The 17,134-nt window shown below is 43.9% G+C and overlaps 1 protein-coding gene across 1 annotated transcript in view; it reads right to left on the bottom strand.

Moving 5' to 3' along the window:
- Nucleotides 1–17,134, bottom strand: part of LOC103189620 (potassium/sodium hyperpolarization-activated cyclic nucleotide-gated channel 3) — a 114,970-nt gene that overhangs the window by 47,594 nt on the left and 50,242 nt on the right. Inside the window, exon 5 of the mRNA XM_042343141.1 lies at nt 3,021–3,239. Coding sequence (XP_042199075.1) covers nt 3,021–3,239 — 219 coding nt within the window. The remainder of the gene's footprint in view (nt 1–3,020; nt 3,240–17,134) is intronic.

Raw genomic sequence — 17,134 nt, forward strand, 5'->3', positions numbered from 1 at the left:
GTCTGGTTTGGATACTCAAGCACAGTGTTGGGGTTCCGCATATGTTACTTCTGGTAGAGGGGGAGTGAGTGGTGATGTTACCTGCCTCTGGTCCATTCAACAATGCCATGATAAATACCACGCGAAGCAAGAATTTTACCCTCACATGTGTAACTGGGTGGAAAATCTTTTTTTCCAGATAAAAGGGAGATTGGTCCCAGTGAGATCCTGATGGAATCATTTTATGACGTTGAGGCAATGCCAATTAATTTTGTAACATTAAGCAAAAATCGCCAACCAAAGGCTTGATGTAGGGTCCAATATTTACAGAACAAAATCACTCTTGCCTCACCGTCACAAATTGGCGGTGCTAGGAGGATCCTGAGAGCAAACAAAACACTTGCGTGGAGTGAGGTGCCACCTACTGGTGTTCCTCAAAGCGCCCTGTCCTTAAATAAAATAATTTCAGGAATGCTTTAAGGATTACCGCAAATTCTGTGGCCCACGTGGTGGGTATCTTGACGCTAACATTTGTGCCATGTTATTGTTCTGCCGAGCTGGATCAAAAGCAAAGTGGAAACGCAAAGAAAATGGTTTAATTTTCACTCATCACCAAGGTGTTGTTTTGTCCTGCTGCGAGCGACAATGAGCAGACCGTCAAGTGAAGTGAGCTAAAATCTCATCCCAGGCAGAGGTGAGCAGGGGTGAGGAGGGCTGGAAACGCACGCGATGTAACTGCCTCGTGTTTGGCACATCGTCAGGTCACAAGCCTCCGCAGCCTGCCAACGCTTTGAACACTAACATCTGGGACTGGTGACAGCACAAAGATGAAGCTTATTGCTCGACTGAGCAAGGCAGCGGTGTTAATCAGATGTAATATCAGCCCCGCTTCCCCTTAATCATAAATAATAAATACAGAGCATTGGAAAAACAATACCGGCCACAAAAAACAAAGTATGGCAGCGCCCTCAAAAGATATCATGTACATGATTATTCTCTGGCCATATCGGTTTTATTATGGGATTGACAGCCTTCACAGAAATGTCTTCAGTCCCTGAGGCTGGGTTGGGAGAATGCAGCTGTCACCATCTGTAATGCTTAGTGGTCGGTCAACTTGCTAACAGTCATTTGAGCTGATTCCTTCGATAACAGGGCAATGTCCCAGTGCTATCAGGGAAATGTTCCTGCCCTACTTAACTAGCTGCTCCGCCGTTGCAGCTCTGTCTTTGTGAATGCCAGCAGCCCCCAAACCCCGCAGTAAAGTGGCAGAAATGCTTGTAATTACTCCAGTCAGAATCATTTAAAGCGCATGCATTTGCAAGGCCAAAGGAAGGGCTGGGAGCTTGCTATCAGTGACTCAACCCTAGGGGGGCTAGAATACAGCTTCCAGAGATTTTACCCTTAGAAGACAGCTATCGGAGATTTAACCCTAGGAAGCTCTATAAGCCAGCAATCAATCATTTAACCCTAGGAGGACTGGAAACCAGCTATAACAGTCTTAACCATTCCTGTGCCAGTGAAACAAATTCTCCATGTGAATTGATGACCATTTGTTGCCCGTGAGGCCATGTATGTCTCTGGATTGCGAATATCACAGCGAGGGAGGTGGGGGTTTGGAGAAATTTCAGGTGTCTTTGAAGGGTTAATGGTACCAGTATTAACAGTAGTTGCTGTCTGCTCATCCAGTGCGGATTTCATTGGAATCACAATGCCTTATTTCCCCGCTGACTGGAAGAGTTTCTCATTAAATATTCTATCTGCTACACACGGAATTCTCCCAGCAATCAACTGCAAATTTCTTTTCAATAAGCTTGCAGCCATGAGATCTCGATTGTTAATCCCCTTTCTGTGACCATCCCCCGCACACACACACCAACAGCAAGACAGAGATGCTTTGCTTAAGTATTTACCATGGTGTAAGAATGTGGACATCTTGGAACAATTTCAAGCACTTATCCGATCCGAGTTCAGGTCACATTTTTATTTACACAAACATTTACCCAGTTTATGAAATTATCTGAGCGCTGGGTTACATCTCTGTTTGTCACCTGGTTAGGAATATAATAAATAATAATAATCATCATCCTTGCATTTGACACATGTCGAGAAGATGTCTCAAAATGCTTCACAGGATTTATTACCAAGTGGAGTGACTGTGTGTTTTGTTCATAAATGACACTGCTATTCTGTACACAATATCCCACAAATAGGCATGAAGTGAGCGACCAATTTTATTTGAGGGATTATTGACCAGGGCACCAGGAAAGAGAAACTTCCTTTTCTTTTCAAATAGCGCTACTGGATCTTTAATGTCCACCTGAACAGGTAGATGGGACCTTGGTTTAAAGTCTCATCCGAAGGATGGCGTCTCCAACAATGTGGCACTCCCCCAGCACTGCACTGGAGTGATATTCTGGGCTATTTTGTCTTAAGATTCAAGGGCAGCACCGGACTGTGTCAAATACAGTCTTAAACCAAAGCCGTGTTTCCGCAGTTCTTAAAAAGAAAAAGGCTTTCAGATTAAGGCCGGATTTAAGGATTTTCAAAATTCTGTACTCTTTGGGGGTCAGGAAAGCAGGAGTTCCTCCCAGTGACCTGGCCGACAATCCCCCAAATAAAATCAGTCGCTCACTCCATGGCTGTTTGTGGGACGATTCTGCACAAATTGGCTGCCACGTTCGCCCACAAAGTACACAGTCACTACACCTTACAGTATGTCCTGTGAAATTCGTCGAGATGGTTCGACCTCGTGATAAGGCGTTATATCAAGTGCAAGGATTTGATATTTAATAAATATTAAGATAACATAGTCTTAGGCTGAGACAAAGTGAGATTTCAGGCTTACTTATGTTGACCATCTCATTTGAGACCCACTTTTGCTATAATGCCAGACATGCTTGCTTGCCAGTGAAACTAACTATGTTGGCATCAGGTGCAATGACAAGGTTAAGGCCTTTATTGGTACCAAGGGATTTTATGACAGCCAGTTATCAGTTAAGATAGACAAGCAGCCATATGTCTGAGTGCCTGTGAGCCCTTACCTTCTCTTGGTACTGCCGCCGAGAGGAATCCAGTGACTGGATGAGGGCCGTGGCATGACCGATGAACATAGCATAGCAGGTGGCTCCTACTATCATGCTGAGCATGGTCAGCCAGACGTCAGACATGCTAACGGGAGCCTGCTGTCCGTATCCGATGCACAACATGTGGCTCATGGCTTTGAATAGCGCATAGGAGTACTGCCTCCCCCAGGAGTCTTTCTGCAGAAGAGAGAACAAAACCACAAGAGCGTTAAATCACAGTCTAGATCAATGTGGCGCACAGTAAATTCAGCTACTGGTGGAATGCAAGGCACAGTAAGATATGGACAAGACTGTGCTCCTTTCATTGACTGGAATTGACTTGACTTGATCTAACTTCAGACCATTTTATTCTACATCATCAACCTAATCTTAATCACCAAAGCTACAGCTAGCATGATAGATTTTAGAAGAGTTTAAATTATGAAGGGTTATTTTTAAGGGAGACGTTTCAGTTCAAATGGATGTTAAAGATGCCGTGGCAGTATTCGAAAAGATAAGAGTTTCTTCTGGTGTCATGGCTATCGATTCCCCCAAAAATTGATTACTCACTTTCAAACTGTTGTGGCGCATTGCTACAAGCAAAATAGCTGCTCTGTCTGTGCAAAATAGGCTGGTGTTATTATAATTTATAATAATAATAATCTTTGTATTTGATATAGCATCTTTTCACGTCTTCGAGATGTCTCAAAGCACTTCACAGAATATACTGCAACTATATTGAATTGGCTGTATATTTTGTGGGCGAAACACAGCAGACAATTGCGCAAAGCAGCTTCCCACAAACAGTCAGGATTGAGTAACCAAATTATTATTTTTTTAAATTCTATTTTTAAAGGGATTATTTCCCCCGGAAAAGCGATCCCCCAATCGACTAACAACCGGGTTCCTACTTACTGCTAGGTAAACAGGTAAACAGAGGCGTGAGGAGTAAGGAAACTTGCCCAACGTTTCATACTGCGAGTGCTTCTAACTAATACGCTACAGGACGCCCCATTACTATTATTACTCAATGCCTTACTATCATCCTTTAATTTCACTGTCTGGTTGTTATTGGTTTCCATTACTTTCCCCCACCAACTCAGCACAATTCCTTCCCACTCCTGCTTGGCACTGGTTCATTCTGGGGCTCCACCAGCTCTGACTGTCTTCTGTTACTACATCTCATTGACTGTTCTCCACGCAGCAGCCCAGATGGCAAGCATTGGCAGGCAGCATGAGGGATCACAGCCAAGCCTGACCCTGCCCTCATCCAACACTCGTTTCCAGCTGGGATTACTCAAGCAATCAGGGAAACTCTGGCTGTTATTTTAGAATCATAGAACTATACAGCACCGAAGGAGTCCATTTGGCCCATCGTGTCTGTACCAGTTCTTTGAAAAGAGCTTCCAAACCAACCCCACTCTCCCGTCGCTCTCCCCATAGCGCTGCAAACTTGTCCTCCCCAAATAATTAAAACTTGTTATCGAATCGGTTTCCACTACCCTCTGTTTGTTTGTTTTAACAACTGTTTTAAATCGTTGTCCTCGGGTTACTGACCCACCCGCCAATGTTCCCTAGGCTAGCAACTGTAACACCCTCCGCACCTATTAGATAACTTAATCCACAACTGTTTGTAGGACACAGCTGTGTGCGACTGGCTGCCACATTTCGCCCACCAAATATACAGTCAATTTGCTTTACAGTATATTGTGTGTCTCAAAGGAGGAGTCTCAAAGACATGATATCAAAGGCAAGGATTATTATTGTTTTATTAATGCAGAAAGAAGATTGAACCAAGAGCCTTCTAAAATAATATATTGATAATCACTTGCATTTGATATCCGCCTGCCATGCAACTATAATCATCTCAAAGAGCTTTACGGGTAATTGCTGTCAAGTTTGATGTCTAATGTATGTCATGGCAGCCATTTTACTCACAGCAACTTTCCACAAACTGCCATGAAGTGAATGACCGATCTTATCTAGAGGACCTTTGGCCCCGGGGAGGGATCTTTTGGTTGTGCTCCCCCAGCTCTGAAAGTTTGCGCCACACTAGGTTTAAACCCACAAAGTCCTATCTCAGAGGTGAGCATGTTACCAAATGAGCCTGGAGCTACCTTATTCTTGACATGTCTCAAACCAACACTGGACAGTGCCTTGTGCCTTTTATCAGCTAAGCCAACTGAGGAGTTGACTTACTATGATGAGATGTTGAACCAAGGTTCCTGTCTACCTGTTCAGGTGGGTCTTAAAGATCTCACTGCGCTATTCGAGAAGAGAAGGGAGATTGTCTTTGTGTTTCAGTCCCCCAAATAAAATGGTTCACCCACTTTGTGACATTGCTGAGCACAAAATAGTTGCCGAGGTCAACCTCAAAAGTCATTACACTTTACATTAAATCTGTTTACTCTGAATTAGTTTTAATCCGAGATACCAACACGCTCGAAGGCCACTGTAAAAATCAAGGCGTTGTAAATCCTGTGAAGTGCTCTGAGGCGTGCTTCTGAGGTGAAAGGCGCTTTGCCAAATGGTAAGGATCATTATTATTGAATGTGGAACAAAAAAATCACCACTCACTGACCTACTGCTGTGGAACACAAGATCATTATTTCAGCCAGGTGCATCGATACTCTATTTGCTGAGCGAGGTATAAACTGTGCTTATTAACTTCATCATTATAGTACACCTATGTGTGGAGAACACTATGACATGTTCCAGCCAACAACCACTCAATAACTAGGTGATTATTGCCTGCGATTGTCCACAAGTCTGGAAAACACACTTGGTATTTGTAGCCACGATAGTTGGGACACATGAATTTACTCCAGTCCATGCAAAACAACCACAGTAAAACATATCACGTAATCTTTGAAAATTTTAATATTGTACAGTTGTAAAATTATTCAGTGGAAGGCACTTCATTAACTCGAAAGTGACTTATGAAAGTTTTTCTTCAATGGCTTTCTATCAGAAAAGAACTCCCTGCCTTGTATCTCTGCCACATCCTCAAAGACGTTCGTCTATCAGACTGGATTGGTTGATCATATCTCGATCAGAAGGTTGTTATTCAAGCCCCATGTCAGGACTTTAAGCAATTTCTCTCACGTATAAAGTGCCTGGCTCAGTTGTTAGCCGTCTTGACTCTGAGTCCGAAGGTTGTATGTTTAAGCCCTGCATGGGAACGCTCTTAACTAACGCTCCAGTGCAGCGCTTGGGGAAGTGGTATGTTGTTAGAGATGCCGTCCTTCAGATGAGGCGATAAACTGAGGTCCGTCTGCCCGTTCAGACGGACGTTAAAGATCCCATTGCTCAATTCAAAAAGGGAATGGGAGTTTCTTTCTCTACGTGTCCTGGCCAGCAATCCCCCAACTAAAATTGGTCACTCACTTCCTGGCTGTTTGTGGGTAACTGCTGTGCACAAATGAGCTTCTGCGATAGCCTACAAACAAGTGAGTCACTACGCTCTGCAATAAATTCTATGAAGCCCTTTGAGATGTTCTGACGACATGATATCAAATGCAAGTGTTATTGTTACATTTCATCTCCCCGACTGTGAGTGACCATTAGCTATTGCCTCAGCCAGAGGCAGGGATTGAACCCAGGACTCGTCTCCACAGCAGTGAAACCCACAGATCCATTCAGGAAGCAAGTCCTTCTCTATGTTCAAAAAGGACAGTGGAATAGAGCTGTTCTTTAACAGCTTGCTGGACTAACACCAGGCTACAGGTAAGCATGTCAAATACTATCAACGCCTCTTGCAAATTAGCTAAAGCTATAGATTTGACAACAGCAAAAACAGCCACTGGGTGTGTTTCTCTCCCCTGTGGCTCTGTTAGTTTGAGAACTCCACCGCTATGGTTCTAAGGGTTTAAGATGACATTTAGTTACTCCAAATAAAGGTCAGCAACACTAACTAATCGCATTATTTGTGTGAACCTTAAATTTAGATATGATTCATGCAGAAGTTTTAAAACTGGGCACTATACATTTATGGATTTTAAATCTTCATCCTATTTTTCTACTCCATCATGGTCCTTCTTATTTCTATTCAGGTCCTACCACCTGCTGCGTGGCATTTAGGTGAAGGATCTCTCCTCTTCTTCTCCAGGGCGCTGCTGACGACAAAGTGATGTGGTGCATGGCTAGGTCAGTGGAGGTCGATTGCCTAACATTTTTTCCGCGCCCCATCCCCCGCCACAGCACAGCTCAGCACACCACCACACTAATCAGAAGTTCCCTATCACAGACACCGATGTCAGGGAGAAACCCAGCCATCCCTCCACTGTGAATTGTGCTGCACCTTCCTACACCCTCACTGCTGACTGAGAGCCCAGGAAAAGCTATTAGCGTGAGACAGATCCAGAAGCAAAGGAGTAAAACCTTACCAAGGCTTTTCATCTTAATGAAGACACCTGGGGTCTGCAATCTGTTGATCTCTAAAGATAGTGTCAACGGATCCCTAAAAATAGTGACAATGGTTTCTGTGCACCTTTATAAAGGGAAATGTGTTCTAAAGATGCAGCGAGTCTCTATTTTTAGCCATCAAGGTACTGTGGTTCTCAACGTGTGTGAAAACATCAAAGCACAGACACAAAACCAGAGTCTATCATTAGTGACAATTTTACAGACAACAGCAATACTCACTTACTTAAAGGAAGATACAACCCTGACAGCCTCGGAAGAAGTAGGCCCTTCAGCCCATTTGATCTCATCTTTCCAGAACACCTGCCCTACCTTCCCCCCCATCACAGCATAAACTGTTTTTAAATAAGTCGCAGCACCCTGGCGCCAGCCATCCTAGTAATGTGTTCTAATCATTAATTACCGTTTAGATGTTAAATTGAGGTCCTGTCTGCCTGTTCAAATGCACGTTAAAGAGAGTTTCTGTCTCTCGCCTAGTGTCCTGGCAGTGTCTCGGAGCTCTTAATTTCACTTCCCACACCCCAGGGGTGTGGCTTTACTAAGTGAGCTCGACAATTCGAGTGCTGTTAGTGCTGTATTCCAAACAATGTGCCCACTTTGGCTGGATGGATCCATAACCAATAAATATTCCTGGCATTTGATAAAGGACCTAGAATCTCGAAACATCTCAAAGAATTACTGTACAGTGAAGTGACTGGGTACTTTCTTAAGCAATTTGTACACAGCTGTTCCACAAACAGCTCAGTGATCAATTTATCTGGAGAATTGTTGCCCGCCACACCAGGAGAAACTTGTTTCTTTTTTCCAAATCGTTGCATGGGATGGTTAACATCTACCTGAACAGGCAAATGCGATCTTAGTTTGATGTCTCATCCGAAGGACAGCACATTCAACAATGCAGTGATTCCCCCAGAACTGCATGGGAATGTCAGCCTAGATTATGTAGGGTGAGATCAACATCCTGACGTGGAGCTTGAACGCACCACCTTCTGAATCAGCGGCGAGATCTACCGACTGAGCCAGCTCTACATTCTGCCAAAAGGAGCCTCATCCATCTTTGCAGCCTTGTGAAACAGCACAAAAAGAAAATGATATCAAAATAGCCCCAAGTCTTTATTTGACTGAAACCCAACCTGATGAGGAATACAAAGGGAATAGCATCATCCTGAATCAGAGGTCAGCTACATGGCGCCCTTGGCACTTACATCTCATTGATTTTTGTGCTGAGAACAACGACTGACAGGAAGGGAGGCCTACACTACATTGTGTGGGTGGACACTCTGCATGCACTCCAACATACACGCTGCAGACGTCCATCCAACACGATGGATTTCAATGCGGATTTTTTTTTCCCTTTGAAAAGTTCAAGGAAAATCAACCACACGCATTTTTTTTTGCGGTTCCTGTGCCTTTTATCTATCCAATCGCGGCGACCTTTATCGCAAGGCTGAAATGGGCTCTTGTGCTCTGGGAATGAGGAAACCATGTTAGAGGTGCTGCCACATTTGTCTGCAAATGCACAGTCTCTGTGTTTCACAATAAATCCTGTGAAGTGCTTTGAGATGCCTTCCAAAATGAGGTCACTAGTCACTGACACCCCTACACGTGGAAATAGCTTGTCCCTATTAACCCTGTCAAACCCCTCAATGTTTTGATCAGATCAGGTTTCTTCTCACCCATCTCTGCTCTAATAAAACTTAACTTTCTAATGAAACCCAACCTCTCCAATCTCTCTTCATAACTACAGCTTCCCTTTCCTTGGTATCAATCTTGTAAATCTCCTCTGCAACCCCTGCAAGGGCTAAACATCCCTAATTTTGCTTCTATCTGTGTGGCATTTTAGAGAGTCTCCGGAAGTTATGGAACTTCAGCCTTAACTCTGAAGCCTGATTTATGTCGTACTTGAAGGAAACTTGCAGAAAAACAGAAAAAAAATAGGAATTTGTCAAATTCTGGTGGTTAAAATGCAACAGAAATGGGAGTAAATCTAGACTGGGGTGGAATTTCTCCCTATGATGTAAACGTTGCATCCAGAATAAGGTGTATTGGAGCATATTATGGGATAACAAACCAGAACTGGTGAGATGAGGCTACGGAGTTCAGTCCGCGTCAGTGTGTGGGCGGCACAGTTTTGAATGAGCTGATCTTTTGAATAGTGGAGCTGGGGAGACTGCCGAGGAGTGTGTTGGAGTAATCCAGGTGGGAGGTGACAAATGCATGCACAAGGATTTCTGATGCATTTGGGGTAAGGTACGGTTGGAGGCGGTCAAAGTGGCGGAGATGGAAGAAGGTAGTCCTGGTCAGGGACTGGATGTGAGGGAGGAAGGACAGCTGGGAGGGACAAACTGGACGCCTAAGTTGCGCACTGACTCGGTGAGTCTGAGGGAGAGCCCAGGGAGATTAAGAAGTTTAGATCTGCAGGAGTGAAGACATTGACAGGAGCCAAGGACTTTGGCTTCCATCTTGTCCATATTCAGCTACACTCATCCAGGCCCTGATGTCTGCCAGATAAGCTGATAGACTATTGGTGGACCTGGAGTTGGTACTGGAGGAGGCGAAGTAGATTTCTGTGTCATCCGCATCGGCGTGGAAGTTAATCCCGTGTCTGCGGATGACATTGCCCAAAGGGAGCATATAGATAAGGAAAAGAAGAGGGTCAAGGATGGAGCCCAGGGTTACCCCGCAGGTGACCGGGCGGAGGCGGGAGAAGAAACCATTTGCTGAGATGAAATGGAGGCGGTTGGTTAACTGGGACTTAAACCATGTGAGTGTGGTTCCACTAAGGTAGATGAGGGAGGAGAAGCGGTGGAGGAGGATGGCGTGGTTGACTGTTTCGAACACGTCAGAGTGATCCAAGAGGTCGAGGAGGCAGAGGGAGCCCTGGTCACAATTAGAGAGGACGTTGTTTGTCTTTGATAAGTACTGTCTCTGTGCTGTGGGCAGTCAGCGCAAAAAACAGACTTCAGGGGCTCGAGAAGGGAGTGGAGGGAGAGGTGTGACTGAAAGTCTGCAACAATACATTCCAGGGATTAATACTATGATGTGAGCGGGAAGCTGAGAGAATGCGTTCTCTGTGATCGGAGGTTCATTGCTGCCTGAAGACATGTTCCTAACAGTGTGACTGAATGGAATAATTTTGATCAATCCACTTTTAATTTGGTTGATGACAAGTTACCAAGCATCAGATAAACAAGAACCAGCCGAGGGCCGAACACCAAAGGAATTCAACTTAGTTCCGTTAGGGTTGGGGGTCTTTGATTCATTTCTCTAATTTGACTAATTTTACTTCAGTAAATTCTTGTTGAATTCAGTTTGAAGAGTTTGTCAAACTCTGCATGCTTTGAAATCACCACAACTGTAATGATTCTCGCACATGATGCAGCAATTTTCACATCCAGTGGATGTCTCGAAACTCTTCACAAAATCGACTATAAAGTGTAGCGGCTGTGTATTTGTAGGTGAACACAGCAACCGATTTGCATGATCAATTTTATGTGTGGGGATCGGTGGCGAGTATTGTTGGCCAGGATACTGGGAGAAATTCCCTTCTCTTTTTGAACAGTGCCCATGGGATCTTTAATGTCCACAGGAATATGCAGACGGGACATCGGTTTAAACTTCTCATCCGAAGGACTGCAGCACTGCCCCCAACACTGTAATGCCGCGTCAACCTAGACCTGTGAGGTCAAAGTCCCCAAATGGTGCTCAAACTCCCAACCCGGAGGTGATCTCCCAAATTCCCCAAAACAATCCCCCAAATTGGTCATTCACTTCATGGCTGTTTGCGGGACATTGCTGTGTGCAAATTGTCTGCTGCGTTCACCTGCAGAATACAGTCAGTACCTTACAGTATATTCCGTGAAGTGCTTTGAGGAATCCTCCTGACATGAAAGGTGCTGTATCAAACACAGAGATTATTTAATACCAATCCTCCTGGTGCAGTATCAAGCTGCTTCTTTCACGACTTGAAGTGAATGATCAATTTATCTGTAGGATTTTTTGGCCAGAACACTTGAAAAGCTCGTCAAGATTTCAAGGCTTCAAGGGCCAGAGTGTGGGATTGATTAACATTACAACACTGAAATAACACAAACGCTGAATGTCTACATTGTCTGTCTGAGACAGGTGACTCTCTTGCTAATGACATGCGCCTGAACAGGTTCTGAAACAAGGGGGCAGAGGTGACAACTGGTCAGAGTAAGTAAGAGATCCGAAAGGGAAGATTTTTACTACAAAACACACATGCAAAGGGAAATGTTAGAAGATTTTTTTTGCACAACGATAAAAATATTGTCTCTGCATTTGATATAACGCTTTTTGTGTCATTTGGATATCTCAAAGCATTTTACAGGGTAATAATAATAATAATCCTTGCATTTGATATAGAGTCTCATCACCTTATTCAGTCGTCTCAAAGCTCTCCAAAGAATATATTGGAAAGTGAATTGACTGTGTAGTTTGTGGGTGAAACGCGGCAGCCAATTCCACACAGCATGGTCCCACAAACAGTCGTGGATTGAGTGACCCCACTTTTTTTTTGCCATAAGTTGTATCATATACGACTGATGTAAAGTTGTGTACAAGTCGGAATTTATCTGACTTACACACAGCAAATACTCAAGTGATTGTGTTCTGAGCAAAGGAAAGTTGCACAGGGGGTTTGGGGATGGGGGGTAGGGGGTGGTACTAGAACATGGGATGACCTGCCAAAAATGTTCGTTGATGTCAAATCCACAAGAGAATTTAGGGAAGAGTCAGGGGCGTGGGTCAGAACAGATAGCTCTTAACCAGCACATTCATCAGGGTCAAAAGGCCTCCAGCTGCGCAGTAGGGCACATGATTGCATAAGACATCATAAGCGGCTGAGCTGGGATGACCTTCTTTCTTTAAAAAGGGGATGCAATGGTAGGATTCTCTCCCTCTAATAAGATTGAGTTTGAAAGTCCTCATTCTCACTCTTAAATGCCTTCGTCGCCTGGCCTCACCTTACCTCCGCAACCTCCCACAACCTTACTGACCTGACCACTTGCTTTGCCTGCTTCACTCCAACCACCCTACTCGCTGCCCTCACCGTCAGCAGGCTGGCTTTTATCCATTCTTACCCTCACCCTGCTCTCTGAAACTCTCCCTCCCTCCCTCACTCCCTCCCTCCTTCTGTTCAAACCCGCCTTAAGATGTACTTCTTTGACCCCACTTTCGGTCTTCTTCCCCCCACCCACCCATCCCCATCCTCTGCAACCCCCACCTCCCCCAAGCGCAGGTGCCCAGTAAGCAGTTTGAAGCCCTTTGAGATGTCCTTTACTGTATTAAAGTGAACGGTATTGCATTGTAAAGTGGAGCGACCTTTCTCTGAAAGGCTTAAGGGCAGAGACGGGGATGGCAGAGGTAATGAAACTATTACGGTTCTTTTAAAGAGCTTTAAGTGAATTTTGAATTTAGAGGGGATATCTTTTTGCCGGGGGGAGGGGAGAGCGTGAGGGGAGGGCCGGAGGGGAGAGGAGGGAGGGAAGAGAGAAGGGGAGAGGGAGAGTGGGAAGTGGGGAGGGGAGCAGAGAGCGACAGGGGGGAAGAGAGGGTAGAAGAGAGGGGACTTGTGTGATGTGTTAAAAACTACAAAAGGAGAAAGCTGTGATGAGAGACACCATCTGGGACTGTTTCAAAAGGAATATTTAATAGGGTTAAGAGACAGATTTATTAAATGAGGGAAGGTTTGACTCATGCAATCTGATGGTTATCACCAACATATTCAAGAGGCAAAAATCCGTGTCTGTGCTCAGTTTTTTTTCAATAAGAAAAAAGTTGAAAAAAAAGAAAAAAAAGTTAAGTACCATTTGATCTCTTTTCTCCTCCTTGTTTCTTTTTTTTAAAAATATTTCTGTTTATACTTCCGTTTAAACAGTGACCTGTGAAGGCAGCCCTTGGAGTCATTGACTTGGAAGAATTGATGAGCCTGACAGCATGACAAAACCCAATTAACATGCACAGTCAAAGCCCAGGCAACACTGGGATGAGCAACTACCTCGCTGCTGATCTTAATTCAGGTCACTCGCACTGTCAGTCTCGGCAGCCTCCTCCTATGCGAAGGCCCGATCGCTGATGAAATCAATAATAATCTTTGCATTTGATATAGCGCTTTTCGCGTCCCAAAGCGCTTCACAGAACACACTGTAAAGTGAATTGACTGTATATTTGTGGGCGAACGCGGCAGCCAATTGCGCACAGCAATGTCCCACAAACAGTCATAGATTGAAAATGACCAATTTATTATTGTTTTTTTTTGGAGGGATTATTATTAGGGCTGTGTGTGGAGTAAGGAAACTTGCCCAAGGTTTCGCCCTGACCTGCCTGAGATTGAACTCACGTCTCTCGCTTGCAAAGCAAGTGCTCTAACCACTGAGCTACAGGACTCCACCAAAGGCTCTTAAACAAACAGGAAAATCCCCACAGAAAATCCGGCCGCCGTGAACACACAGATGTTTAAAGGCAAATTGCGACGGTTTGCTTTGAGTGGCGGCTGATAATAGTAATAATCGTCCCCACATTTGATGAGGAGCCTTTATTCGCATCGCGAAAACATCTCAAAGCGTTTCACAAGATTCCACTGTGAAGTGTAGTGACTGTGTAAGGTGACAATTTGGAAACCTCAATGTCACACAAACAGTCATGGGATGAATGACCAAATTTTATTTGTTGGCCAGGACACCGGGAGAAATGAGTTCAAGGTCCTGACATGAAGCAAGGCTACTGATTGCCACCTAAATGATGGCGAGGTGTAGGTAACTTTTCAAACCAAGGGCAGAAACTCTGTGTGCATTGATAGTCTGTGATCCGATCACGTACAGGCACTTTCTCTAAAAGGTACACGCTCCATCTCCTGCCTTTTGCATCAGGAGGTTTCAGCACGCTTCACAAGATACACTGTAAAGTGTAGTGACTGTGTGTTTGATAGGTAAATGTTGAGAGAATGGGACTAAGATAGAGCAATCAGAAAGCAAGATGGGTTGAGTGACATGAACAACAACACTACCTTGCATTTATATAGCGCCCTTCACGCGGGATAGCATCCAGGAGTGCTTAAACACTCTCTCTCTCACACTCTCTCTCTCACACTCTTTGTCTCTCACATCCTCCAGTGCTGTAGATTTCTATGCGTCTGAAATGGATTGCTGAAATGGACAACCAGGGAGGATGGTTGAGGTCACGACACTGGATTCATCTCTGAGCTGTCTTGGTGCTGTCACCAAACATCTCATAATTCTACACCTGTTGCCTGCCATCGCCTTGAGTTCACTGCCTAACTCGAGTGTCTATTACAGATGTCAATCTCCTGTATTATCCAATACCCAGTGCCCACAAACAGGTATGCGGAAGTGAAAATGATGCAAGTGGGATCTGGCTGAACTAGCCCCGATCTGGCAGGTCCACAGGATTAATAATAATAATAATAATCCTTGCACTTTGTATAGCGCCTTATCACGTCTGCGAGATGTCTCAAAGCGCTTCAAAGAACACACTGTAAAGTGAATTGACTGTATATTTTGTGTCCACAGGTCCACAGACACATCAGGTGTAGGAGAAGACAGTATAGTTAACATTTTCAACTGTAGATGAGTGTTAAAAATGGTCGATCAGTGGAAAAATATTTCATCCGTCTCGAGGTTAATGAGACGAACACTTGGAATTTCCGCACCCAATGAGCAGGTTTGGTGGAACTCTCCAGCTGATTGAGACTTGACATATAGCACGGCTGATAGCAGTAGATTGACATTCATCACTGCCAGACTGTATAATTATCCCAGTTGGCATCAGACATGAGCTCCTGAGCAGTGAGATGACATTGCCTGAACAATTCGACTGCCTTAGTCGTTGACTCTTCAAAGTTCATAATCCAGGCCACAATTTCCTCTCCTCTTCTCCCCATTATTGCTGATTTATTTATTTCGAGTGCACAGAAGGGCAATGTCTGATTCTGCTTAAAGTGGGATATTGTGCTTTAAAGGGACGTTCCTACCTATGAGTAAGTGCCTCTCCCATTTGTATGCAAATGTACACTGCAGCGGAGGACACAGTAATAATAATAATAATCCTTGCATTTGATATAGTGCCTTACCACGTCATTGAGACATCTCAAAGCGCTTCACAGAATATACTATCAAGTGAATTGGAAGCCAATTGCATAAAGCAGTATCTCACAAACAGTCGTAGATCGAGAGATAAAATTACTGTTTGTGGGACACTGCTTTGCACATTTGATTACCACGTTTCGTTCACAAAATACAGAATCAATCCGCTTTGCAATATATTCTGTGAAGCATTTTGAGAAGTGATAAGACACTATAACAGATGTAGAAGATATTATTATTATAGAAATCGACGGCACAGGAGGATGTCATTTGGACCATCGTGCTTTCTGAACCATCCATCTTAGTCCCATTCTCTCAAAGTTTGTCTACCAAATACACAGTCACTACACTTTATGGTAAATCCTGTAAAGCGCTTTGAGACATCCTCCTGATGCAAAAGGAGTTGTCCCAAATGCAAAGAATATTATACTCCTCCCCACACCCTTTCATATTTCCGCTTTTCAGATATTTATCTAATAAGAATAGTAATCCAAAACTGGACACAATATTTCATCTGAAGCCAAACTACTGATTCATATAGGCTTAGTGCAATCCCTTTGCTTTCACATTCTAAGCCTCAATTTATAAAACCTTGGATTCCATTTGCTTTTTTACAGCTTTGTCAGCTTGCCATCTCTCATCTTTAAAGATTTGTGTACATTAACCCCTCGTCTCTCTGTTCGAGGCTACTCCTTTTAAAGTTTTATCGTTTGGTGAATATTTTCTGTCCATCCTTATTTGACCTACCTGAATGGATTACCTCATACATTTCTGCATTAAATTTCATCTGCCGATGTCCTCCTCAAATCGATTAAGGTCCTCCTTACTGTTAGCTACTCTCTAGTTTTGAGTCCCACTTACAAATTTCAATGATGCTCCTTATATTTGAGTCTAGATAATTTATATTAATGTTGTTTACTCACTAAGTTTCCCCCACAAAAAATACAGTAAATTCACTTCACAATATATTCTGTGAAGCGCTTTGAGACGTCTCAAAGACATGATAAGGTGCTACATCATATGCAAGGATTACTATTAATATTATTAATGTTGTTCATTCAATAAGGTGGAGCCTCATTAAAGCATGATGTTTGGAATCCGCAAAATCCCAATGGTGAGGGGTGTTTTACTGTGCCTGGACTCAGCTGACCAACCCCCTTCCTGCTCGCTAATCACATTGGTTAAAAGAAAAAAAAAGGCTGAACTTTTATCCATTGGGTGACAAAAGATGGTCACTTCCACTGCACATTGCGCAAAACAGGAAGTGACATTATTGGTGAGTGTTTTCAGCGCAGAAAGCTACAAATGACCAGCTTCCAGGTCATTAAGTCCCAGCCCATCACCCTGCTCAAGGGTATGCAAACCGAGCTGAGAATTCCATGCATCCCACCTCCACATGGAAATCCCAGAGATAGATTGTTGACATTGGAGGCAACCTAAAGACTCAGTAGTTGGTCATGTTGGCGTGTGCAGGAAGCAAGCTGAGTGTGTATAGGCAGAGAGAATAGAAGTCAACAGTACAACTGTGTGATAAGCAAACTCTGCCTA

The sequence above is a fragment of the Callorhinchus milii genome, unplaced genomic scaffold, assembly GCF_018977255.1.
Source record: "Callorhinchus milii isolate IMCB2004 unplaced genomic scaffold, IMCB_Cmil_1.0 Scaffold22, whole genome shotgun sequence".
NCBI lineage: Eukaryota > Metazoa > Chordata > Chondrichthyes > Chimaeriformes > Callorhinchidae > Callorhinchus > Callorhinchus milii.